General features: G+C 34.9%; 1 protein-coding gene and 1 long non-coding RNA gene across 2 annotated transcripts in view; one reads left to right on the top strand and one right to left on the bottom strand.

Moving 5' to 3' along the window:
- LOC143201771 (uncharacterized) overlaps positions 1-26,468 on the bottom strand; it is a 185,281-nt gene that overhangs the window by 21,812 nt on the left and 137,001 nt on the right. The gene's annotated exons all lie outside the window — the stretch shown is intronic.
- The window catches only part of Sox15 (Sox box protein 15), a 114,983-nt gene continuing 113,942 nt past the window's right edge, over positions 25,428-26,468 (top strand). The window contains exon 1 of the mRNA XM_076412940.1: positions 25,428-25,619. Within this exon, the coding sequence (XP_076269055.1) occupies positions 25,579-25,619 (41 nt within the window). The 5' untranslated portion in view covers positions 25,428-25,578. The remainder of the gene's footprint in view (positions 25,620-26,468) is intronic.

Consider the following 26,468-nt stretch of genomic DNA (forward strand, 5'->3'; position numbering starts at 1 on the left):
AAGAAATGTCTAGAATGGTCCCGAAGACACAGTAAAGTGATTTAAAGCACTTGGATGCGACATACATTCGCACCCGCCGTACTCTCCAAACCTTGCCCCATCCGACTATCACCTTTTCGCGTCAATGGGACACACGCTAGCAGAGCACCACTTTGCCAATTTCGAAGAAGTTAAAAAAATGGCTCCAAGGATGGTTTTGCTCCAAGGACAAACAATTTTTTTGGGATGGCATCCATAAATTGCTTGAAAGATGGACAAGATGTATAGAATCAAATGGGCAATAATAGAAAAAAAAACGGTAATGAGTGTCCAGTACATCTGGTAAACATACAATTTTTCTTCAGATTTTTTTTTATAGCATCTTTATTAGATACGCTTAGTACAATCTTTATTTACAATTAATTTATTCTTATGTACTTGGATTAATTAACAAGCAAGACGAGTGCGAGAAAATACATCACTATGTAGTCCTCAATTATAAAATTATAATTATTCATTAATTATTAACTTATAGCTATAGTTTACACTAATATTACACATTAAATGTTCACACAAGTTCGTATGGTTTTGTTCGTTTCAATCTCCTGACATCCTGCGCGCTGTCCAGCAGTTGTATTGCTTCCACGTTAGTATGATTTAGTTATCTTCTTTCGTGTTTCAAGGCGAAATCCTGCACAACTTCGCAAATCCATTTGATTTCCAGGTCATCGTGCAGTTCTTCATTGGTTACATAGCGATAGGCATTGGTAATCAATCGAAGAACCTTGTTTTGACAGCGCTGTATGACTAACTGATTTGAATTTTTTGTGCAACCCCATATTTGCACCCCATAGGTCCAAATTGGCTTTATAATTGTATTATAGATCAACCTCTATGATTTTAGATCAAGTTGAGAGTATCTTCCGACTAACCAGTACAGTTGTTTTATTTTGGTTCTAATATGTTTTGCTTTTTGTCTAACTTTCTTCAGATGTTTTTATTAAAAATTGATGCCTGTTTAGAAGACACGAAGAGGAATTAAATGATAATCGAAGGTTACGTTGTTTGAAATATAATGCGTGTGGGAAAATGCGGGAAAACACTAACTAAGAAATTATGACGTATGAGTAAAATTAAATTCGTACATCATGACATGGGATTTTATAAAGATTTGTGTGAAGATTGAAACAAAAAAATGATCCTTAGGTCGTTGGATCATAAATTAACGTGATTCGAGTAAAGTTAGAACATATAGGTGCCCATTAAAGGAAACGAGACATAATAGCCGGGTTCATATATGGTTTGAAAGCACTGACATGTGAAAAAATTATATCAGAACCATTAAAATGTGTAATATACGTTGTGTAACCATCGCCAAAGTATATTGTCGGGTACACGGGGGTCCTTCGCATATCCTCTTGAGATTTTAGTCAAGTGACCCATTTCGATTCATTGTCCTGGCCTGATGATGCCGATTATGTAATTATTTCGACATTAGCGCGCAATTTAAACACGCCTTTAACCCAAAACGCGGAAAAATGTATTTTGTGAAAATTAGTTGATTTTTTTTCCACAATTGTCTTTTATACCCTACAATTCGACATAAATGGGACAATAACCCAATATTTATTAAAATAATACTGTGGCTGAACACGTCGTAGTGTTATAGGGTTAACCTCGAAGAACAATCCGTAAAAATTAAGTCATTCATATAATTACGGTAAGAATTAGCCAGTTTTCAAAACACCTTATGCACTCACATTTTGAGAAAACGTTCAAGCTCTTCATCGGATTGGAAACAGCAAGAACTCACGCGGACATATATCTGGGAAATAGAAACATCTTAAGCTAAAAAGTATCCACCAAGTTAAGCGAATATTTCCGTTATTTATTTGTCTAAAGCTGTCTGTGTCAGTAAATAGTTTTTGTTCTACAAAAGATAATATATCAATGATACTGTATCATTGACATTAATAAATACATTTGAGTGAGTATTCATCTTCCTGGCAGTTCACGAATACCATCTTAGTTGCTGGAGTATGAGGCATAACATAAAATTTGTTTCCTTTTTGGAATATTGTCGTAAATCCATTTTTTATCATCAGTAATAGTATGATGCAGAAACAACTTATCCTTCAGACGCCGAAGAAACATTTCGGATATGCAAAATTGCCATTTAACGTTCCTCAACATTTCAATGGCTTCCAAATGCTTGTAAACCAGGACTTATAAGCTTTAAGTATATTGGCCATGAAATCATATTGGTTTTTGAACTTCATTGATAATTAAAATCTTACTGTATATTATTTAATTGTTCATTTATTTTCTACTTTAACTTTTTCAGTTTAATTTGGGGAACTAACATGTCATACCAACATATTTGGCCCTGTTTTCAAATGGTGATGTAGTACCATTGAAGTTCAAGACCGGTGGGTTATTGAATATGTTGTTGGTAGAAACATAATTGAATTCGTAATCCTTTCCTCGCATGGCATACCACTTCTGCTTGTATATTTTAGAAATTTTAGTTCAGAATATTCATTCTCCTGTTTGATTCTGAAGAGTTTGTTGGATATAAAGGATGTTAATATATCTGTATATTACTTTGGATACATTTTGCTGAGTTTATATATGTAGTCTAACTGGTAAAATTTGCAGAAGGTTTGTGCTACGTCGAAGAATACTGAAAAGTATAATACTTGTTTCTTTAAAGAATGCTCAATGATGTTTGTCATTTTATAGAGCTGGTATGAATATAAATAGATAGCTTCGGATTAGGTTTTTTATTATTTTTGTTATTTACTAAACACTCTTGGTTAGTTCTTTTGAGGTAAGTTTGGTTAGTAAAATATTCTAAAATATGTCCTTGATCATTGTCTATTCTAATTTCTTATAAGAGGTATATATATGTACATCTCTTAGTTGCTCTTTGGTTGTTAAAAGTTCATTGATTACTCTTTTAGATTTTGCATTTTTTGTCCAAGCTTTTAAGTTATTGTAAAACATAGTCTTGTCTGTAGGATTCCTAATTGATAGCTTTTTTTTTTCTTTCGACTAGTTATAAAATATGTGCTGTAATAACTTTTGTGTTTTCGCTGCTCTTCCTGCTCTGATGAATCTAACAATGAATAACATGTAGCTTCGATTCGATAAACGCGATTATTTAGCAGAAAACGACCGAAAGAAATCGAAAATAAATCGTACGAAGGAAAAAAAATGAGCCGAACCCGGGTTACTCGCCCTGATAATCGGAAAAAACGTTGGGAAAGTTGTAGAGAACGCCTGCCTGAGCCGAATGATGAGCGTAGCGGTGTCGAAACGCGGGATCGAGACGCGACAGTCTCAAATCGATGGAAGCGACGACTCTTTTCCCATTCAGAAAGTGTTACGGTCAAATTCGGAGCCAATTTTCTGTTGGATGAATTCGAGAAAAGCGTTCCGATTGTCGATCGCTGTCGTGGTCTCTTTGGGATCCGTAAATCTCGGCGAAAAACGTCATTTGCTGGAATGTTTAAGTCTAACTTTATTATAGATTTAGTAACTAGAAATAATTTTTGAATTATGAGATTTTCTTCATTGATTAGTACTAAGGATTTATTTATTTTAGACCTGTAAGTTATATTTTGCTTGAACGCAATTGACACTTTTCACAGATTCACAGTTCAAATTAAATACAGTCTACATTAGATACATGACATAGTCTAGCTTACCATTATACTGAAATAGACGAAAAGGACGTATTATCTCTCTACAAAAACTTGTGTTTAAAAACTGAATGAAGCTATGGAAGAAACCAAAGTTATGATATGGCAGAGTTAATAAGACAATAGTTAATTTAATGTTTTTTAGATACTTTCAAATACATTCCTATAAGTACATATCCATAGGTGGGTCATTTACGTGCTTGGTTTTGTTATTTCCTTTTTGATTAATATATATTACAGAATGGCATATGGCGGGAAAAAATATCGATTTGTCAGTACACACTCATCCTAAAAGTGGAAAAATAGATATAAAACGTGCCCTAACTTTACAATAAATATTCAAGCAATCGTATTCCAATTTACGACTTTCGTTTGTTTGTTACAAATAGGTTGCTAAAGGCTCCATCCAAACCTACTTCCAGAGCTACTACTACCTAGAACGAGACAAGAAGAACGACACTAGACGAGAAACCTAGCAGAGCGTTTATCAGCGAACATATTTTGAAAATATGAGAGGAGAAGAAAGCAGGATAGGTAATAAGAAGGCAATGCAAAAAATGTTATTTATAAAAAAGGCACTATTTATGTATACACTGCATGTCCTGGATATCCTGGCTAGTGTTTAGACTACGCAAAAATGAGTCCTGAGTGATCTCTTATGATTTATCTGAAGGTTTTTATGTATTTTATGAGTTTTAGAGAAAATTTGTATTAGTTAATGGTCATTCATTTTTTCTATTGACTTCTCAATTTGCTTGAATAGATATTTTGTTAATTTGTAACATTTAGTTAGTTATTTTTTTCTCATATTTCTGCTGAATTGTTATGGTATATTAAATTATATTTTCTAATCAAACAATGTATTTTCCTATTCTGTCCATTTGAATTAGCCACGCGCTTGCGCGTTATGCGGCCATCGGCAATAATATTTGACCTCAGTGCTGATAACTCTGATAAAAAAACGTTATTAGGAATATTTTATTGTTGCAATTAGAAAAAACGTAGTCGACTTCTAGGGTAAGTATTTGATTCCAGATCGGCAGCGAACGTGTTAATATATCAAAATTCCAAATTGTAAAAAATAAATTATCTATCTGTGTTCGTTATTCTTTTTAATATACACGGTAAAGCTAAGTATCGGTTCGAAGTTGTTTTGTTCATATATTCTCTGTTTTAATTTACAAACATGCATTACTTCGTTTATTATTCCATACTTATGTTTTTAACATAAAGTAAGGAAGGATCATTAATAGTAAGGAGAGATTATATTCTGAAGTTGTTACAGTACTGAAAATAATCCTTATATAATAAAACAATCCTAAATAATCTCTAATACTTATGATACTTTGTTATAATATTCAGAGCCGTGGTAGTTTATGTTACACTTATTAATACTTATATATAGTTTTAGTAATATATTTTACATGGTGTGACCATTATTTATTGAAGTTATATAAAAAAGTGGAAAACACAAGTAGACAAAAAAAGATGGTGGTGAAGACCTGAGGACGATGCTTGGGCAGTCGATGGGGGCTGTGTCATGTGCATAAAATGCTGTGTGGGAATTTCTGTGGAGTGGGAAGTTAGTCATGTAAAGGTTGAACAGGGCAGGAGCTAGAGGAACATCCTGCGGAGATTTGTTTTCGAGAGGAAACTGCGTCACCGATCATCACTTGAAAGGACCTACCGTCAAAGTATGAATCTATCAGGGAGATTAGGTCATTCGGTAGACCAAGCTGTTTTGCTTTGAATATTACACCGTGGTGCCATACTTGATCGAAAGCTTTGGAAACATCTAAAAAGATGGCTCCAGTTTTTCGACCTTTCCTTAATACCTGGTGGATTGTTGCTGCGAAGCGAGCAGCTTGATGAAGGCTCGAGTGTTTGGCACGGAAATCGAATTGTTCGCTCCCGATTATGTTGTGTGCGCCTGTGAAACTGTTTAAAACGTGTAGTATCACTTTTTCAGCAAATTTGGAAAATTAACTAATCAGGCTGATGAATCTATAGTCAGAAGGATTAGACGTGGCTTTCTTATAAATCTCTATATATATTGTGGTCGAATTTCGACTACATGACGATCATTAGCATCTTATCGATCGCCAAACTAGCGATACGAGAACGAAACCTTCCGCCGATATTCCAACCGGGATGTTCGTCGAAAAACGTCGAAAAAAAAACACCATCTCCTTTAACGGATTAGCGAAGCCCGTACCGCCGCTTCTTCTTCTCCTTTGACGTCGTCATCATCAGGAAACGGGGACCGTGAAAGGCAGCAGATCGTGTCGCTAAAACGTTCGATTCATCGTTCCAATTAACGGGCCGAAGGTCGCCACTAGGCCCCGGTGAGGTCATACGAGCGGTGAACGGCTGCCGTTCGACGACGACGACGAAGAACCCCCTCGCTCGGCGGAAGGGCCCCGTGAGAAAACGGAAACGGTATGGTCGGCGGCGTCGAACCAGCGACCCGGAAAAGGTCAGTAAATGAGAGTCGAAGTCGGGAAAGGGCCTAAAATGCCGACACGGTGCCGAAAAAACGAGCGTTCTTCAAACATCATGACAACCGACGACAGTAAAAAGCCGATACATGAAGTTTTGATTCAAGCCAGAAAAACACACAGCGAGAAGCAGAAAGGACTGAATAAGGAAAATGGCATCGATAACATAATAGATATTTATTCATTTATTCATTGCAGACATATAGTTTTTCATGCTGGAAACAGGAATGGTTTAATTCCTGGGGCATAATTAGTATTTTCCTCCAAGTCCAAGTAGTCCAAGGGTGACTACCACGGAGAAATGAACCAAAGCTTGTTTTTGCAGTGGTTTCTAAATCAGATTTTTAAGAACTTAGTGGACAAAGCACCATATCATTGTACACTGGTGTACACAAGTGCATTAACAAAGGCTGAAATTACGGAATGGTTTAAAGTACATAAAATAAGTTTTGAAGGATCCATGTTAAAGAACATGTACATTCGAGATAGCACTTTGTAATTTGGTTTATTCATTGCAGACATTTAGTTTTTCATGCTGGAAACAGGAATGGTTTAATTCCTGGGGCATAATTAGTATTTTCCTCCAAGTCCAAGTAGTCCAAGAGTGACTACCACGGAGTAATGAACCAAAGCTTGTTCTTGCAGTGGTTTCTAAATCAGATTTTTAAGAACTTATAGGACCCATCAGTTATTGTAGTGGACAAAGCACCATATCATTGACACTGGTGGAGAAGATGGCAAAAAGTGCATCAACAAAGGCTGCACTTACGGAATGGTTTAAAGTACATACAATAAGTTTTGAAGGATCCATGTTAAAGAACATGTACATTCGAGATAGCACTTTGTAATTTGGATTTAATTTGTTATATTAATTATATCTTATATTAGATATGGTTACTACAATTTTAATTTTTTTTTCTTTTTTTTTATTACTCTTCGTGAGTCCACAATCTGCCCTATTGGCAATAAGTATTTCTTCTGTTTATATTATATATACATGGCATGTAGAAAATCACTTCATTAAGCAATTTTCTGTATAATATATTATATTAATTAATTAGTCTTATTCTAATGCTTATTCTAAACTCTACATATGTCCAGTAATCAGATCAGGTGGTGTTAAACGTTTTAGTCTACGCACTTCACTATCACGTCGCATATTTAGCTGATTAGCGAGTACATTGGGATGCACTGACACTCTTTCGAAGTACTTCACACAAACACGTTGGATTACACTCGTTATAGGTTCTAGAGGAATATCGCGTTGTATTACTTTATTTGAAATATAGTACGGAGCATCAACAATGGCACGCAACACCTTATTTTGGAACCGTTGAATGATGGATATATTAGATTTGCTAGCGGTACCCCATAGTTGAATTCCATATGTCCAAATGGGCTTGAGTATAGACTCATACAGCAATAGCTTGTTATCTAATGATAACTTGGATTTGCGTCCAACGAGCCAATACATTTGATATAATTTTAGTCCTAGTTGTTTCCGTTTAGAGAGTATGTGCTTCTTCCAGGTTAGGCGTCGATCTAAATGCATACCAAGATATTTAATTTCAATTTACAATTTAGTTTATTACTGGTGTTCTGTATTTCATTAATACACAACCAAGGCGAGTAAGGGATTAATACCTCAGTATGTATTAATCAAATTAAAATAAAACTAATCTACATAAGCTAAAACTAAAAACATTTATATAGTGGACATGTTCGTTTCGTTTTTCTCCTCTGATATCTTGCTTGTTGTTCAGTGGCTGTGTTGTCTCCATTTTGCTGTGATTTAGCGACCTTATTTCACGTTTTAAGGCGACATCTTGAATCACTTCGTAAATCTATTTAATTTCGAAGCCATCGAGCAACTTTTTGTTCGTTACGCAGCGATAAGTACTAGTAATTAACCGTAGAACTTTGTTTTGACAGCGTTGGATTACTAGTGGACTTGATTTATTAGCTCAACCCCATATTTACACCCTATAGTCCAAATTGGCTTTATGATTGATTTATAAACGAAGTTACTGTAAAGACAAATTGTAAATTAGTCGGCAACGACTGCCAACAATGTAATAAATAAATCACAATACAAAAAAAAGTTGTGGCTAATACGTTTTAAAAAAAAATCATCGAATATCAACAGGAGTTTTCGTCGACCAAAGTTCGTACCCTTCGTGTTACTTAATTCCGTTCAGTAATCGGATGAATAAACATGAGATAGAGTGAGAGAGAGACGACCGGTACCAACCTGCCAGCGACCGACCGGATGTGACGGCAAGGGTCAGCGGAAGTGAGGTCGACGACGACGGACACGGCGGCGTGAGGAGGGGGGTCAGGGGGAGCGTCGCCGTCGCCGTTGTCGGTCGATCGCGGCGACGACGACGATGATGATGATGATGGGACCGAAACGTACGGAGCGGTACCGCGGCGATAGGCCGCATCCTGCCGCGAGTCAGAGGCAAAAGGTAGGAACGCGACCTAGAAAATTATACGGCAATTAAAAAGAAATCCTCATCTAGATCGAGGATGGCGAGGCGGGGAGGACGAGGCGGACGAGCGGGCGGGGGGAGAAGGAGAGGGCGGTCGAGGTTCAAGCTCTCCTTGAGCACCATAATTGTGGTAAAATTTCCGCACTTCCATGGGAGATTTTTTTTTAAGTGTGGGATCTTTTGTTCCGACTGGCGCAAGGTTATGGGATGGACGGCGATTGCCCGCACCAATACTGACTCTCCTTTCTTTATTCTATCGACTGACCGACACGGCGAACTTTGTACCCCTTTGCAAAAGCCAGTGAATGTCGTGTCGTCTTTTCCTTTATTTTGCTGACGACACTACGATATTTGCTAGAGGGAACAATAGCGAAGATATAAGTGGATAGTTATTAGAGAAAACCTGGAAAGCCACCAAATGAAGTGAAATCTTTTCGAGCAAATTCAGTAACATACGAAGTATTTGAAAAGCTCCAGAACATCAGCTTGGTTTTGTTACCAAGCATTTAACCGTTGACCTAGTACATAGAACAACAGAGATTCGCAAAAATATCTACGAAGAGAAAAATATTCTGGGACGTAGTGCGAGCCTTCGATGCCCATGTATGACATAAGAGTAATATATAAGCTCCAAGGCCTGCTTGGTGGCGCAGTTGTAAAGGCGACAGAACGGTTCGCCTACTGTTGCGATAGTCGTGGGTTCGAATCCTGCTGGGGCATGGTCGCAAATTTATGTTTGTGATTGTCTTAGGCAAGAGCGCAAAATCCGAGAAGGAAAATGATCCCAGTCACGCCAGTAACCAGGCTGTGTAAGACCGCATGTGTTTTGGGATGATTTCTTGATTTCTAAGTTGGTAACTCGCTAGTCGGTAGGTTTAATGCCGAGGACCGTGGTTCGGAGCTTATTTTAAACTGTAAGTCCAGTCCAGATAAATCCCTAGTTTGTAAAAGGAGACTTTAATATATATATATATATATATATATATATATATATATATATATAAAAGGAAGAAGCCTACTTAACAATAAATGAAATAAAAGGGACAAAACAATTTTGTAGGTTGTCTTATTTACCACAAATAAAAAATGTTAGTATAGCTACATTTGCTGATGACATTGCAATATTTGCTATTTTAGACATTAGTGAGGCAACAACTAGAAAACTACAACACGCAAGTAATGATATAAATAAGGGGTCCTACATATGGAGAATAAAAATCCTTTAGTTTTGTTTTAATATTAGTCTGAACAAAGATACATTGATGTAAATTTCAAAATAGATGTTATACTAAACGTTTTACAATGTAATATAATTTTTTCTTGTTGATTTCTTATGTATTCTTATGTAAGATATATTGATATCTAAGAAAGGAATTTAGTGCGATAGCTTGATTGATGAAAGGAAGGGAATTTTAATGGATAATATCTTCGCCCATTGTGTTTAGTGTCAATTAATCTAATAAAATCGATATTTTATCATTTTCACACGTTTTGTTATAGGTTCTGTTTAAGCAATTTTAAGTTTACTGCTAAAGAAGTTGGTGATATTACTCTTTTTGTATATACTAGAATTATGTCAGAAATAAAGCTGTGATAAAATTTTAGCTAAAAGTTGTTTAAACTCTTAAACTAAAAAAATTGAAAAATATTTGGTTTCCAATAGTATAGTGATTTTGGTAGGTAATTTAGGGCTCCATAATATTACTCATTGAACACAGAATATTATTTAATAACAATAATAATTTAATTCTTCATCTGCATATACTTTAGAGTCAAACAAGAAGAAGCTTACTCTACAATAAAAGAAGCTAAGGCAGGTGTACCACAAGGAAGTGTACTGGGACCAATGCTTTATCTACTTTATACTTGTGATATACCACAAATGGAAAATATCACGATGGCTACATTTGGTGATGATACTGCTATTCTGGCTGTCGGAGACAATAGTGAAGAAGCCTCAGAACAACAGGCAAGTGACAATATAAATAATTGGACACACGCTTGGAAAATAAGAATTAATGAAAGTAAATCTGTACATGTGCAGTTCACCTATAAACAGACCGTACAAGCACCAATAACCGTAAACTATCATTTTATATAGCAACAACGCTAAATATCTCAGAATAAATCTCGATGCAAAACTTCGCTGGAAGGAACATATAAAGAAGAAAAGAATAGAACTGGAATTGAAATATAGGAAAATGTACTGGCTAATTGGAAGAAAATCACAATTATCAGTACATAATATATTGCTATTATATAAGCAAATATTGAAACCTATATGGACAAACGGACTTCAATTATGGGGATGTTCTGCAAAGAGTAACATAAATAAAATACAAGTTTTTCAGAACAAAGTCCTCAGAGGTATTGTGGGTGCACCCAAATACTATAGGACTGATTATCTACATCGAGACCTTCAGATACCCACAGTCAGTCAAGAAATCAAGAGAATTGCAAGGAGGCATGAGGAAAGACTCCATTGTCATACAAACATTGAAATATTGCAACTTTTTGATACCACCAGAACAGGACACAGTCTCAGAAGAATCAAACCATCTGATCTTGTGTAGTGTCGTGTAGTGTGGTGCATATGTTAAAAAAATCAGCAGTGACATGTATAAACATTATTTCACCAGAGACTGAGTTAGGGCCGATGGGTCCTCCTAGTTATATACCTAGATTTAAGTTAGCATAAAGACAAATTATAGGTTAGACGGAAACGACTAGTAACACTGTATTAATTAAATAAAAAAATCTGCATATACAAATTACTTCTTCGAAAGTTAATAAAAACAAACCATTGGTGCAAACCGTCCATTCTCGCAATTCTAGAGCGTATTTTTCTTCATCAACGTCTAGTAACTGTTCAGCGAAGGAAGGAACTCCATTTTAATTTGCAATTAGTTGAAAGTTCACACATATTTAAAATGTAACTGTTTCGTCTTTGGATATTATTAAAATTAAAGACAAGAAATACGGCTATCGCCATCGTCATCTCGGTATAGAAACTGTATCTGTTGCACGCTCCCCATATGCGTTTTTTTTTGTCAGTTGTTATTTTGTGTAACGCGTCGGAAAATATCACTCGCCTAATCTGATTTCTTTTTTTATTTCAGTACAAACAATACAATATATAACACTTAGTTGTTAGCAGAAACATTATAACATATACTAACGAGATTATTACCCCCCCCCCCCCTCTAAAACGATGCCTTTTTAGATTTTATAAAATTTCTAGAAATTCGACGGAACTAAATCAGGCGAATAATATGTTTGTGTGTTTTTAATGCAGTGAATATTAAGATCTTTACAATTAAATTATTTACAGTAAATCTGGAATAGTTCACTAGGCGAGTACAGAAGAGTAAATGAAACGGAGATGGATGTTACATCGATAAAATTAATAGATGTATGAGGATTTCCATTTTTTTATATACATATTAGTTGCGAAAATAAATCTAGAAAGCTGACGGATAAGGAAAACTATGCAACTATAGAATTATAGAGTCGAGAGAAGATTAATTGTTATAGTAATCAATAACAATGAATCTTTTTCGTATAAGATACGTATTTTAATATATGTTCATACTGTTTTACGGTCTAACATACACTTGATGTTCGTCAGAATCTATGAAGGCATACAGGACATATTGCAGTGAACAGGATTTAGGTATGGGAAAAAGAACAATATATTAATGGAAATATAACCATTTATACATAACTTAATTCTTAATAAGGTGCTACAATGATTTCTCCGGTATATTTCAAGTTTTCAAAGTTAAGATTTTCTCATCTTTGAATATTCCTAAAATACTTGAATTTCAGTTTATTTGGAGGTCTAAATTTTTTGCATATTTTTCCATATATATACTCAGGAAAAATTCTGATTTTTGGCCATTTTTAGACTTTTCATTATAACTATGGCAAAATGAAAAATATAATGATGGAAATAACACTACTTATGTAGAATTACACGCTTAATTAACTGGTAACATCAGTTTACCTCTAAATTTAAGTGTTCTAAAAATACCGACAAAATAAATTTTTGCTAAAAAAATGTTTGAACTAGATTTTTAGTCATATCTTAAAACCATTTACTATATACCAAAAATAATGATTTTTATCATTTTTTTTGACCACAATTTACGTCTAATGTAAAGGTTTTACTCCGACATTTTTTTACCACTTTTTTCTCAATAATCAGTCACAAAAATTCATTTTTTGCTTTATATGATCTTGATACATTGAAGAAAACTTTAATATTCTTGAAAAGATAGATACTTAATAGAAAATTATAGTTATTTCTTGAAGAAATTTGATATTACTGGAGATAAACAAATATATTAAGTATTTTAAAAGTTTCTAAAAGTATTTTGAACATTATGAATGTCTTTTAGAAGTCGGGTTTAAACCAATATAACTCTTTTAAACTCTTTAAACTCTAAAAATATTGGTTTTTCCAATAGTATAGTGATTTCGTTTGGTAATTTAGTGCTCTATAATATTACTCATTGAACACTAGATATTATTCAATAACAATAATAATAACAACAATTGTTTCTCGTTAATTTCTAAAGTATTTTAAAATACCTTAATGTTTAAGAGAAGGCGTAGAAAAATGATAATTTTTTGGCAATTTTCTTTTAGTTTTGTTTGAAAAATAGTTTGAACATAGATGCAATGATGTAAATTTCAAAACAGGCACTATATTGAATAGCTTGATTTGAATAAAGGAGAAAGAGTTTTGGAGGATAATATCTTCACCTATTATGTTTACGTTCAATTAAGCTAACAAAATCGATATTTTTATATCAAAAATTATTATATTTTACTGAATTCGACGAGAATGATTGTACGAATCAACACAGGCCTCCGTAATAGCTCACCGGACATGTACTGAACATCGCCAACAAAGAAACGGTTCGAGTAATGCGTTTCTTGGCGCTGTGGTGACCGTAGCTCGCGTCAACTGATTTCATGGTCCATGACAATATGGTCGAGTGACCATCCGTCCACCGACACGACAATTAACCGCGTAAAAAGTGACAGAAGACACACATGACGGTGCCAGCCAGGTTTCACTTTTCTTGACGAGTAACCAAGCACGAACTGTGTTCCTACGTCGAATTTCGACGAAAGGAAAGTTCAACATCACTCTTAGGGGAGATGTTGTGCAACATTCGTAATAGTTACCACCGATTTATTTAACTAGTACGAAACGGAGGCTTAGTTCTTCCGTTTGGATATCATGAAAATATGGTTGTGACGCGGGGAATTGCTTGATACAAGATGGAAATGAAGATTAATACCCTTTTTTGTATCATTTAACAGATAGACTGGAAAGTCGCGGGCATAACAAAGAAAACGCGTTTTTCTTGTTCAATATTGGAATAATTCATTACCGTAATCTCTACAAGAGTCACATAATCATTTCAGCGCCGCCCAAACATTTCAATACCACGTCATTCTCATAGTCAAATGCTCATGCAATATAAAACCAACACGTTCTTTTGATATTGTTAGTTAACTCACGCAACTTACATTTTCAGTCATTCGAAATACTTTTGTGGGTTTGTTTTATGTTTTTTGGTGTTACCATCTCACTGGGATGTCCACTGCGTTCTGTATCATTGCTGTCTCTACGATCACGTTTGAAGTCAGCAAATCAACGTTTTATTGTTGTTTCTGATGGAGCGGTGTCCTTATAATGCTTTTCAAGCCATTCGCTTCGCTTGAACGTATTTTTTCCTATTAAGAAACAGTCTAAAATTAAAACACAAAATTGTTTTGGGTAAGCTATCTGAAGATTTTCTGAGGTTTTCAGCTAAGGTTCAATCCAATTAATCTTGCAATTCAATGTCTTCGAACGCCTTTGCTCATTCTGGGCGTTCTTTGACTTGAAAATACTCAAGCAGCTTTTTTGTTGCAAACCTGTGATATTTTTCCATAAGACAGGAGCAGATTCGGCTGTATTTCATGATTTGAATCAAGTTTCGCACTGATATAAACAATTTTTAACCGTTTAGAGTGTAATTAATACACAGCATGTTGGCCCCGTTTGTTTTCCAATACTGACATATATAGTCGAAACCTTTTAATGTTTCGTTATGTTTTTGGTGTTGATGACGAGTTCGCGGTGAGTCCAACCCACATACGACGGTCGTAAAACAACAAAGTGAGTATTAATGTAGGTTACCGTTATAGGCGGCGATAATGACCGGGTCCATAACAGGCCCGGCCACGAAAAAAGATTAATGAAAATATGAATTTGTCAAATGCAGATGGGCTAGGGCTGGGCCCGCGGCCAACGGCTTACGTCAACGGCTGGCCGTTTGCCCGGCTGCTTTGGGAAAACTGGAGTGCCGAAACCGCAGAGAATGTGTGCCGCCGGTCTATCACCCCATTGTTCTCCAGCTCACCGCGCCATTGTTCGCGTTCGCGACGCTTTCCACTGACCCAATTACTGGAAGGTTGCTCATCCTTTATTCTTTCGGTTCCTTTTGCATCGCGGAGACAGCGTACCGTCAATAAAATCACCCTGTCGATTATAAACGGGAAAAGAGTCATCGAATCCACCAGTGTTATACCAGGTTGTTCAATAACGCGTTTTTATTGCTTTAAGTAACAGGTTAAATGAAAAGTCCCCGGCCTACCCAGGTAAAACACATTTGTTTCTGCAAAATTAGATTTTGCAGAAACAAATGTGATCTTAATCAACATAATTCTTTTCAAGGGTGATACACTATTTATAGCGACCCCCCAACTTCTCGATACAATTTTTGTAGTACGATTTGTCATTCGTTTCAAAATAGACCTAGGTTTTGGCGATCACCTCTTCATTTGACGAAAATCTCTTCTAAGCGAGCGTTCTTTTAAGATCTGAGAACAGGAAATGGTCGCTGGTGGCCAGATCTGGAGAATACGGTGGATGAGGAAACTTTTCGAAACCCATTTCATGGATTTTTGCCATCACTGACTCATATCACTTTGTGTCACTGACTTGTGACACGGTCTATTGTCTTGGTGATGCAGTACTTCATTTTTCTGCAGTCCATTCGGATGACTATCGATTTGACTTCGGAGTGAAATGATGGAGCCATGTTTCATCCATTGTCACATATCGACGCAAAAACTCGGGTTTATTACGCATAATCATCTTCAAACACTGCTCCGAATCATCACCTCGTCGATGTTTTTGGTCAAAAGTGAGCTTGCGCGGCACCCACCTAGCACAGAGCTTTCTCATACCCAAATATTCGTGAATGATATGATGTACATGTTCAAAATCATTTTGTTGATTTTTTAAATGTTTTCGTCGGTAACAACCTCTTTTGGGCGTCCACTGCGTTCACCGTCTTCGGTGTTCATTTCACCACGTCTAAACTTGGCATACCAATCCTTGATGGTTGATTTTTCTGGGGCAGTGTCCAAAAACTCAGCATCAAGCCAAGTTTTTGCTTGAACTGTATTTTTTCGGTCCAAAAATCAATATTTTATCAACACGCGGAATTCCTTTTATTATTTTTTTGTCAAAAAAACAAAAGTTGATTCACTCAAAATGCTACAATTCACAAACTGATGATTCGAGTGCTGTCAAATTTGACACGCATCTTTTGAGGGTTAGTGCTAACTAAAAAACCTATGGATTTAATTCTAGTAGCGCCATCTATGTTTCAGACCGGGAACTTTTCAATTGACCGGTTATTGGCCAGGTCTATTGGTGAACACGCGAACTATCACAATCAACTTGACTGTTAAGTTCAATGACATTCCTCTTCATAAAATACCTATCGTTCGTAGGACACATTAAAATCCATTGTGGCTCCGAATATTTAACAAGAATATCTGAAACTAACATATATTTTGTTTTAGAACAAACTAGAATAGAGTAGATACGTCTTTTACTATATAGTACATAATATATACTTTTTGCCTTTAGATTTAGCTACTCTGTGGGGTATGGTAATCTAAGAAATTCCTCAAATAACAAGTGGCATTACTATGATTTAACGTTAGCCATATATATGTTTAATTGTTTAAGCGTTTGTTTAAGAAACATTTCAGCGTTTTAACAAAATTACAAATATAAAGGGCCAAATGTAAGTTTAGTTTCGATGAAATTAAATTAATATGTCAAATTTGTAATAGGACGTACTCAGCAGCAGCAAGAGAAAGGTCGGTTTCTATATACAAAAATTTTACCCTAAGCTTGCTGCACGACCAAAGCCGATGACAGAAATGATCATAGGCTCTCTGTGTCCAAAACTTAATGATACGTAGTACCTATACTGAATTTCGGTAGCACCTTTGTCAGATCCAGAATATAGATATTAGATTATCTAGTATATATCTTAAGAATTTGGAAGACCTTGAAAGTTGGAGGTTACAGGACGATAAAGTAAAAATATATTATTATCCAATAATGTTTAGTATTAAGTTATACAAGGAGTAATTGACAAGACAGTAATTTCTATAATAATTTTATTTAATTGATGGAATTTGCATATATATATATATATATATATATATATATATATATATATATATATATATATATACATACATTTTAAAAATGCTATACGACTTAATATTAAATTAAGTAGAAGTAGTCAACATCAATCACAGAATAATAGTTGAACTAGACAGGCGTGATTATTCTGTTGGTGATGTCTCTCCATTTCCAAGAATCAATCAGAAATTCAAACAACAAACCTAACATCGCAATTTTTGATGATCATAAAACTACAACTCACTATAATTTTACTGAATTCGAGTTCGAATAATAAACCTGTTAAAATAAATGTCATATTATTTGGAGACTGTACGAGGAATATAGATAGCAACTCGAGAAATGTTGTAAAATGAGCGCTATTGTTTCATTATTTACCTCTTCATTGTTATCTTTTTCTGTTCATGTCAAAATAAAGCGTGTTTATTTTACATAATGGTTGAATTTGAGGACGTTCGATCAACACCTGCCTGATGTTGTACTGATAGTACCATAATCAAATTTAATTAGATACCAACAATCATAAAAAAAGGCTTTATACTCACCTGTCCAACATTTTTTGGGTATTTAGTTGTGTTTTTTCGGTTGTTGTTTAATCTACATAGGCACCATTTTAAATAATATTATAATTTATATGATGATGATGAAAAAGTAATAAAAATTGTGTTATTCAGGTGGTAGATTAGTATACAGAATATACGGATATTTTATGATAACTTAGGTAGCATAGAAGTCTTATTATCTATATGTCTAACTGATAATTTAGATTTACGCTCTATCAGCCAGTACATTTGGTTTAGTTTAAGCGCAAGCTGTTTGCGTTTTGTCACTATATGCTTTTCGATGTCAAAGGTCGATCAAAATGCATTCCCAGATATTCAACGTTGTCTGCTTGCGGAAGTTCATGATTATTCAATTTTACTGAGGAATATGTCCTTCTACAAAGGGTGAATGTCGGATGGGCAGATTTTGTCACATTTGCAGATTCTTACAAATACAATCTCTTGGAAATATTGGTGCTGTAATTTATACAATTTACATATTTAAAAAAATCTACCTGAGAAATAGGGAAGAATTTGAAAAGATAAAAATCTCAATATAAAAAAATCGTATGAGTACGAGTGGTGTTCTAAAAGTAACGGGAATTTTACATATATTGGCACACTTTATTGTTAATGTGCTGGTAAACATGTTTACAAAGTGTCTATACACTTTCAGTCACTTTGTAGGTCAATTTTTTGTACTCTGTTGAAAAAAAAGAAGTTTTGCTGGTACTGTTCGCGATATTTCAGTTCTTTTTAAATATAAATAATTCAATTTCTATTACATCACTACATAGTATAAAACAAAGTCGCCTTTTCTGTCCCTATATCCCTACGTGCGCTTAAATCTTTAAAACTACGCAACGGATTTTGATGCGGTTTTTTTCAATAGATAGAGTGATTCAAGAGGAAGGTTTATATGTATAATACATGCATAATATACTAAGGCAACATTGCTAATTTTAGAGGTTTCTAACGTGATGTCGTAAATTAACCTATTTTTTTAGGCTTATTTAGCAATTAGCAAAAACGCTGCCTAACCCTACGAGTTAGATCAAATTAATATACTACAGTATTGTACACCATAAAAAGGTCTACAAAAAAGTCCGCGATGGTATATGTTTATCTTTTAGGGATAACCCACATTAACCATTTTTATTGTTTACTTTTTACGTGAGAAAATGGCTTATTTACGAAGCTATTTTAAGCAATACGGCATTAATCCTTATCGAATTAAGTACCTTAAATACAGTGTGCAATTAATATAGATCAATATGGTTCCTTACAGCATGTAAATTAAACAAATATTTTCGGAGATATTACAAATTTAAAATTTGCGTTTAAAAATGTGTAATGTAATAAAAATTGTATGAATTTAGATATTCCAAAGATAGCAGGAAATCTTCATAGTAAGTATAGGGGAAGAGGAATTGTTTTACTCCAAATTTAATGCGTGCAGGCCAAGGGCAGTAATGAATGAACCAAAAATACTGGATCGATTTTAATCATGTTTTCATTGAGTGACATAGGCATATATATTTTATGCCCGTGCAAAGTCGGAGCGGGCCGCTATGTTTTTATATACAACGTTCATATTTTTTCTGTAGTGTATTTAATTTAGTATCAGCATTGCACCCGTGCGAAGCCGGGGCGGGTCGCTAGTTTTATTATAAAAAAAGGTAAAGAGTATTGCTTTTAATTAATCTGCCCTGAGTAACTCAAGAATATACGAATAGTATAAAACTACCATACCGACAATCAATGAAAAAGCGAAGCAAGTGCGAGTGATTATGAATTATTAGCGAATCAATTTAATGATAATAATTCATTCTTCCTCCTGGTTTGTTTGTGGAAAAAACTCCGTTGAATGCACCAACATCCATATTCACCAGTCATGTCTCCGTGTGATTTTTTCTATTATGAAAAACACTAATTAAACGCGGAAGGGTTGTCGTTTTACAAGGATTAAAACTTAACATTTTAACATTTTTAACAAGTTTTTTTTAATATTTTGATTATTACTGGAGGTAGCGAAATTCGTCGATAAGATTTTACTTCACTAGGTAGTTTCCAGGTTTTAGAATCACAATAGATGTCATAACTAAAGTGTTTGCTGAATGCATCGACAAGGAAATGAAGACACAAGCACCAGGGACAATACCTAAGATGACCAGATACGATTTCGCGAGTCTGCGCCGCGAAAAAATGAATTTACCGTAAACGTGAAATGGCAGAGACGAAAAACGAGGCGGCGATTCCGGGAAAAGACAGATCGTCATCGCGGGGAGCGGGCGCGAGAGGCTCCGGGCCCGGCCACGCGACTCCACGGTCGCGGTCCCCAGATCGGCCGTATCGAGTTGGCTTTGTCTCGGGTAGCCGGTGCTTATCTTGTCAGCTACCGCGCCCGCTGTCCAGGTATCGAAATCGCTCGTTTGCATTTAAATGACGGCCATTTACGGCCGCCAGGGGGCTCCGGGGACGACCTCCCATAAATATTCATCACTACACGATCCCTTGTCGTGGCCGGGAGGACCGCGATTTTTCACCGGCAGCTCCGTCTCTCTCTCTCTTTCTCCCTCTCGATGAGAGAGATGACGGGCGGTCGTCGGAAGGGGGTCGCGGGGGCGAGGATTGACGAGGCCTCGGTGGCGAATCCGAACGGTATAAGTGTCATTTTCTCGTCACAGTAATAGACGGATCCGTAGACTTAGAGACCTCAGAGAAAGAAACGTCAGAATAAAAAATGAGTATAGTTAAGGAGGTATCCTAGCCTAGAAATGTGAAAAAAATCGATTTTTTACATATTTTCGAAGCTTAACCCACTAAGAATATGCCCTCAACGGGATAATTCAAAATTTAAATTATTTTCGGTGATATAGCTGTTTTAGTGGCTTCGTATTTCAGTGGCTTTACACACTCTAGAATATTCATTCGTTTGTCATTATTTGAACAGAAATAACAGCAAAAACCTTTAAAACCGGCAAAAACCGCAAATTTACTATATGTATGGAAAATGTACCAACAATTTCAACTTCTCGCATTGAGTTAAAACTCTCAAAGTACATGTATTTTGAAGTAAAACAAACGAAAATCCATATTAAATTGATGTAGAATTTATAGTTTTGAAGTTATGCCACATAAACGGAAATCTATTCATTTTTTGAAAATACACTTTTCATTGTGTAACTTTTAACCCAAAGGCTATATAAAAATCAGTATACCACCATTCGATTCAGCATAAAATTCTTTACAAACCCTGTAATTTTCATTCGCCTGGTATTATCTGAACAGAAATGACAACAAAAATCTTTAAAATGGGCATAAATCGCAAATTTTCACGACTATATGTATGGAAAATGTACCAAAATTTTTTACCTCTCGCATTCAGTTAAAACTCTCAAAGTACACGTATTTTGGGGTGAAACAAACGAAAATCCATATTAAATTGATGTAGAATTTATGGTTTTGAAGTTATGCCACATAAACGGAAATCTACTCATTTTTTGAAAATACACTTTTCATTGTGTAACTGTTAACCCAAAGGCTATATAAAAATCAGTATACCACCATTCGATTCAGCATAAAATTCTTTACAAACCCTGTAATTTTCATTCGCCTGTCATTATCTGAACAGAAATGACAACAAAAATCTTTAAAATGGGCAAAAATCGCAAATTTTCACGACTATATGTATGGAAAATGTACCAAAACTTTTTACCTCTCGCATTCAGTTAAAACTCTCAAAGTACACGTATTTTGGGGTGAAACAAACGAAAATCCATATTAAATTGATGTAGAATTTATGGGTTTGAAGTTATGCCACATAAACGGAAATCTACTCATTTTTTGAAAATACACTTTTCATTGTGTAACTTTTAACCCAAAGGTTGTATAAAAATCAGTATACCACCATTCGATTCAGCATAAAATTCTTTACAAACCCTGTAATTTTCATTCGCCTGTCATTATCTGAACAGAAATGACAACAAAAATCTTTAAAATGGGCAAAAATCGCAAATTTTCACGAAATATTACCCTGTTAGTTTTATTGATCTGAGATTATTTGAACATAAACAACAGTAAAAAATCTCGAAAATGGAAACATTGGAATGAAGATAAAACTCTTAAACGATGTATATTTTCATAAGAAAAATAGATCACTGGAATAAGAATATTGAAGTTTTTAGAAACTATAATGAAAAATAGTGATTTTTTACGATCGTTCGTTTTTCATTTCCGCAATCATATTAAATAGCTAAATACATGGTGTAATATAACAAAAAACACGGTGAAGGATGATTATTAAATAATTAACGTTTCGGAGAAAGTAAGAGTGGCACGAAAGACCCTCCCCCGGGTGTGCACATGTCGCCTCGACTTCTTCACGGGCCTTTACCCCCTCGGCACAGGTGGATGCGCTCGAGGGACCCGGAATATTGCACGGACCCCGATGGAACCGTGCGTTTGTCGCGTCATCCGACAAATGTTAACGCTGGTGTATTAATTAAATATGCCATTCCGCAGATACCAACGGAAAAAATACACGCTCACCCCTTGTTTTTATACCTGTCCACTGGAAACCACCTGAAAATTACTTCATTCCGCATTTTAAACACTCGCAAGTACACTTATTCGGGTTCAACAAGGATTTAATTACATGCAGAAGACATTTTCTTGTCTCCACTTTCGTTTTCTTATATTTTGATTTTCACCCAATCTTGGAAATGTTTATAAAATGTTGATTCATGAAGTTCCAGCTAGTAGTTACCATTGTCGCCAATATTACCACCTTAAAATTTGCTGCCAAGGAATTATTAGAAAAACAGTGTAAAAGCTAAAGTAAGGAATGAAAATATCTCATTTATATACAAATACAAATGGTTTTGATAAGTATCAGTCTATGTTAGATCGTAGAATGAGTTCTGTGTTATTAATATAATAACTAATATACACGGAAATTACTTCATTTAGCATTTTATAGACAGGCAAGTACAATTATTCGAATTTAACACGGATTTATTTACTTGTAAAATATATTTTCTTGTTTCCATTTTAGTTTCCTTGTATTTTGATTATTTCCCAAGTCATGGAAAGTTCACCTGATATCACTTCGTCTTACTTCTTTTTCACTCCAAGTCTTTAGTGATCACTTTGTGAGACTGGCTTTCAATGGATAGAAGACTGGAAAGAGAATTTGTCAAGAGAAGTGAAGTTTATTTCGGAAAACACATTGAAAATCTCTTTTCTGTTTTATTCACCCATAGTTTTTTAAAAATTTTATTGCTTAATGACATACATTTCGGCATTAATACAGCTATAGATGTACAAAATGCGAAATAATATAATGACTATGATTTTGAAGTAATATCTGACTGAAGCCACCTGATATCACTTCGTCTTACTTCTTTTTCTCTCCAAGTCTTTAGTGATCACTTTGTGAGACTGGCTTTCAATGGATAGAAGACTGGAAAGAGAATTTGTCAAGAGAAGTGAAGTTTATTTCGGAAAACACATTGAAAAGCTCTTTTCTGTTTTATTCACCCATAGTTTTTTAAAAATTTTATTGCTTAATGATATATATTTCGGCATTAATACAGCTATAGATGTACAAAATGCGAAATAATATAATGGCTATCATTTTGAAGAAATATCTGACTGAAGTCACCTGATATCACTTCGTCTTACTTCTTTTTCTCTCGAAGTCTTTAGTTATCACTTTGTGAGACTGGCTTTCAATGGATAGAAGACTGGAAAGAGAATTTGTCAAGAGAAGTGAAGTTTATTTCGGAAAACACATTGAAAAGCTCTTTTCTGTTTTATTCACCCATAGTTTTTTAAAAATTTTATTGCTTAATGATATATATTTCGGCATTAATACAGCTATAGATGTACAAAATGCGAAATAATATAATGGCTATCATTTTGAAGAAATATCTGACTGAAGTCACCTGATATCACTTCGTCTTACTTCTTTTTCTCTCGAAGTTTTTAGTGATGACTTTGTGAGACTGGCTTTCAATGGATAGAAGACTGGAAAGAGAATTTGTCAAGAGAAGTGAAGTTTATTTCGGAAAACACATTGAAAAGCTCTTTTCTGTTTTATTCACCCATAGTTTTTTAAAAATTGTATTGCTTAATGATATATATTTCGGCATTAATACAGCTATAGATGTACAAAATGCGAAATAATATAATGGCTATCATTTTGAAGAAATATCTGACTGAAGTCACCTGATATCACTTCGTCTTACTTCTTTTTCTCTCGAAGTTTTTAGTGATGACTTTGTGAGACTGGCTTTCAATGGATAGAAGACTGGAAAGAGAATTTGTCAAGAGAAGTGAAGTTTATTTCGGAAAACACATTGAAAAGCTCTTTTCTGTTTTATTCACCCATAGTTTTTTAAAAATTTTATTGCTTAATGATATATATTTCGGCATTAATACAGCTATAGATGTACAAAATGCGAAATAATATAATGGCTATCATTTTGAAGAAATATCTGACTGAAGTCACCTGATATCACTTCGTCTTACTTCTTTTTCTCTCGAAGTCTTTAGTTATCACTTTGTGAGACTGGCTTTCAATGGATAGAAGACTGGAAAGAGAATTTGTCAAGAGAAGTGAAGTTTATTTCGGAAAACACATTGAAAAGCTCTTTTCTGTTTTATTCACCCATAGTTTTTTAAAAATTTTATTGCTTAATGATATATATTTCGGCATTAATACAGCTATAGATGTACAAAATGCGAAATAATATAATGGCTATCATTTTGAAGAAATATCTGACTGAAGTCACCTGATATCACTTCGTCTTACTTCTTTTTCTCTCGAAGTTTTTAGTGATGACTTTGTGAGACTGGCTTTCAATGGATAGAAGACTGGAAAGAGAATTTGTCAAGAGAAGTGAAGTTTATTTCGGAAAACACATTGAAAAGCTCTTTTCTGTCTTATTCACCCATAGTTTTTTAAAAATGTTATTGCTTAATGTATAAAATATGAAATAACATTAAGACTATAATTTTTTTATGGAATATCTGATCGAATTCCCCTAATATCACATTTGTTGACTTCTTTTTCCTTCCAAGACTTAGTTAACAGATCGCGAGACTCGTTTTCAAAATATAGAGTAATGAAAAGAGAATTGCCTACTTCATTTTGAGAAGTCATGTACAGCTATAGATGTATAAAAAGCGAAATAATAGAAATTATGTAAATCTTTCAATATCTTATATAATATTAATGAATTTTTTTCTGTCTCTTCCAATAGTTTTAAAGAAATACGTCGAATGTTTTCCTCAATCAACTATTAGAGAAAAACGAGATTGTCTTTTAATAAAAAAAGAAAAAGAAAAAGGACGAGACACACGGTAAAATATTGCCGATTCGTACCTGTACTGTGGCGGTACCTAGCGTTAGCGTGCGCACGCATATTTCGCTTCGCCCCAGGTGAATCGAGGTGGTACCCAGGCGAACCTCGACAGTAGTACCTGGCGAACCGCCGAACCCGTACGACCGTTTCCCCCGTCCCGACCGCGTACCGTTTACGAGTCAGAGAGGAGGAAGAAAAAAATCCACCGTTTTGTGACGAATCCCCGTCGGTACCCAGTCCGTGGTTCCTGTTTCGGGAGGTTGGATTTTCTGCCGATTTTCCGCCAGCAGCCGTCGCGGAAAATGTGACCTCGGTTTCAGTGTGGCAAAGAGAAATACATCTGCGTCCTTGTCAGAGCGGAGAGTAGCAGAAAAAAAAAACGAATAGTGCGCGATTTTCGGTTTTATCCGTCGACGTAACCGATGAGACTGTAACCCAGTGTTTTGGAATCTAGTTAGTGTGAATCCGGACGACTCGTCAAATGGCATCAGACGAAGACTGTAACTCGTACCAGCATTATTCGTAAGATTTTCCATTTTTTAATTAGATAAATTTTAGCGACAGACATGTATATCGGCAGGAATTTAACATTTTTTAATTTTGCTTCGTCAATACAGTAAGAATCGTGAAAATTCTGTCCTAACCATTTCAGCGTCTTTATTATTTGATATTCTATCGTGCTTCTATCGGCCAGACAGTAACAGTTATGGCCAAAAACCAGCAGGAATTCTAAAATATTCCTCGCAGTCTTTGTATTAGTGATACGAACTATCGCGGACAATGAAATCGACGATTATCAAAGTATTATGCATCGAAACTATTACAAATGACAAGGGGATTGAAGTGCCGTTTGACCAATGAGGGTCCTGTAGAGTCTTGTCGTTGTGTTTTTCCCAAAACGACGATAAAATAATTAGAACGAATCTCTGATACCACTAAAACAAATAGTACTGTGTCAACAAATCACTCAATGTTATCTGATTCACTATTACCACATTTTTATTTTAAAAGCAACGTATGCTGATACTTGGTGTTAAAATTCTCCACCGGCTTTGAAAAAATTAAACGATGACTTTCTATTTTGATACTTCTTTACTGTACTTAACACAAACTACCATTAACAATAAAAAATATCTCAAAAAATCATTCAATACTACGGTGGAATATCTAAAGACATATTATATAGACTATAAGTCATATTGTATAAGATTATCATGCCAATTTTTATATAAATTATTTCTATATGATATAAACTATACAATTAAAAAAATTGCTGATATTACTAGGTCATATAAGACATAAGTAAGTTATATGAAGCGATTAGATTGGACTACAAAAATATATAAAGAATATAGAATATTTTCCTCATAA

This window comes from Rhynchophorus ferrugineus, unplaced genomic scaffold, assembly GCF_030347505.1.
Source record: "Rhynchophorus ferrugineus isolate W39M unplaced genomic scaffold, kcgeb_rfMv2 rfM8, whole genome shotgun sequence".
NCBI lineage: Eukaryota > Metazoa > Arthropoda > Insecta > Coleoptera > Curculionidae > Rhynchophorus > Rhynchophorus ferrugineus.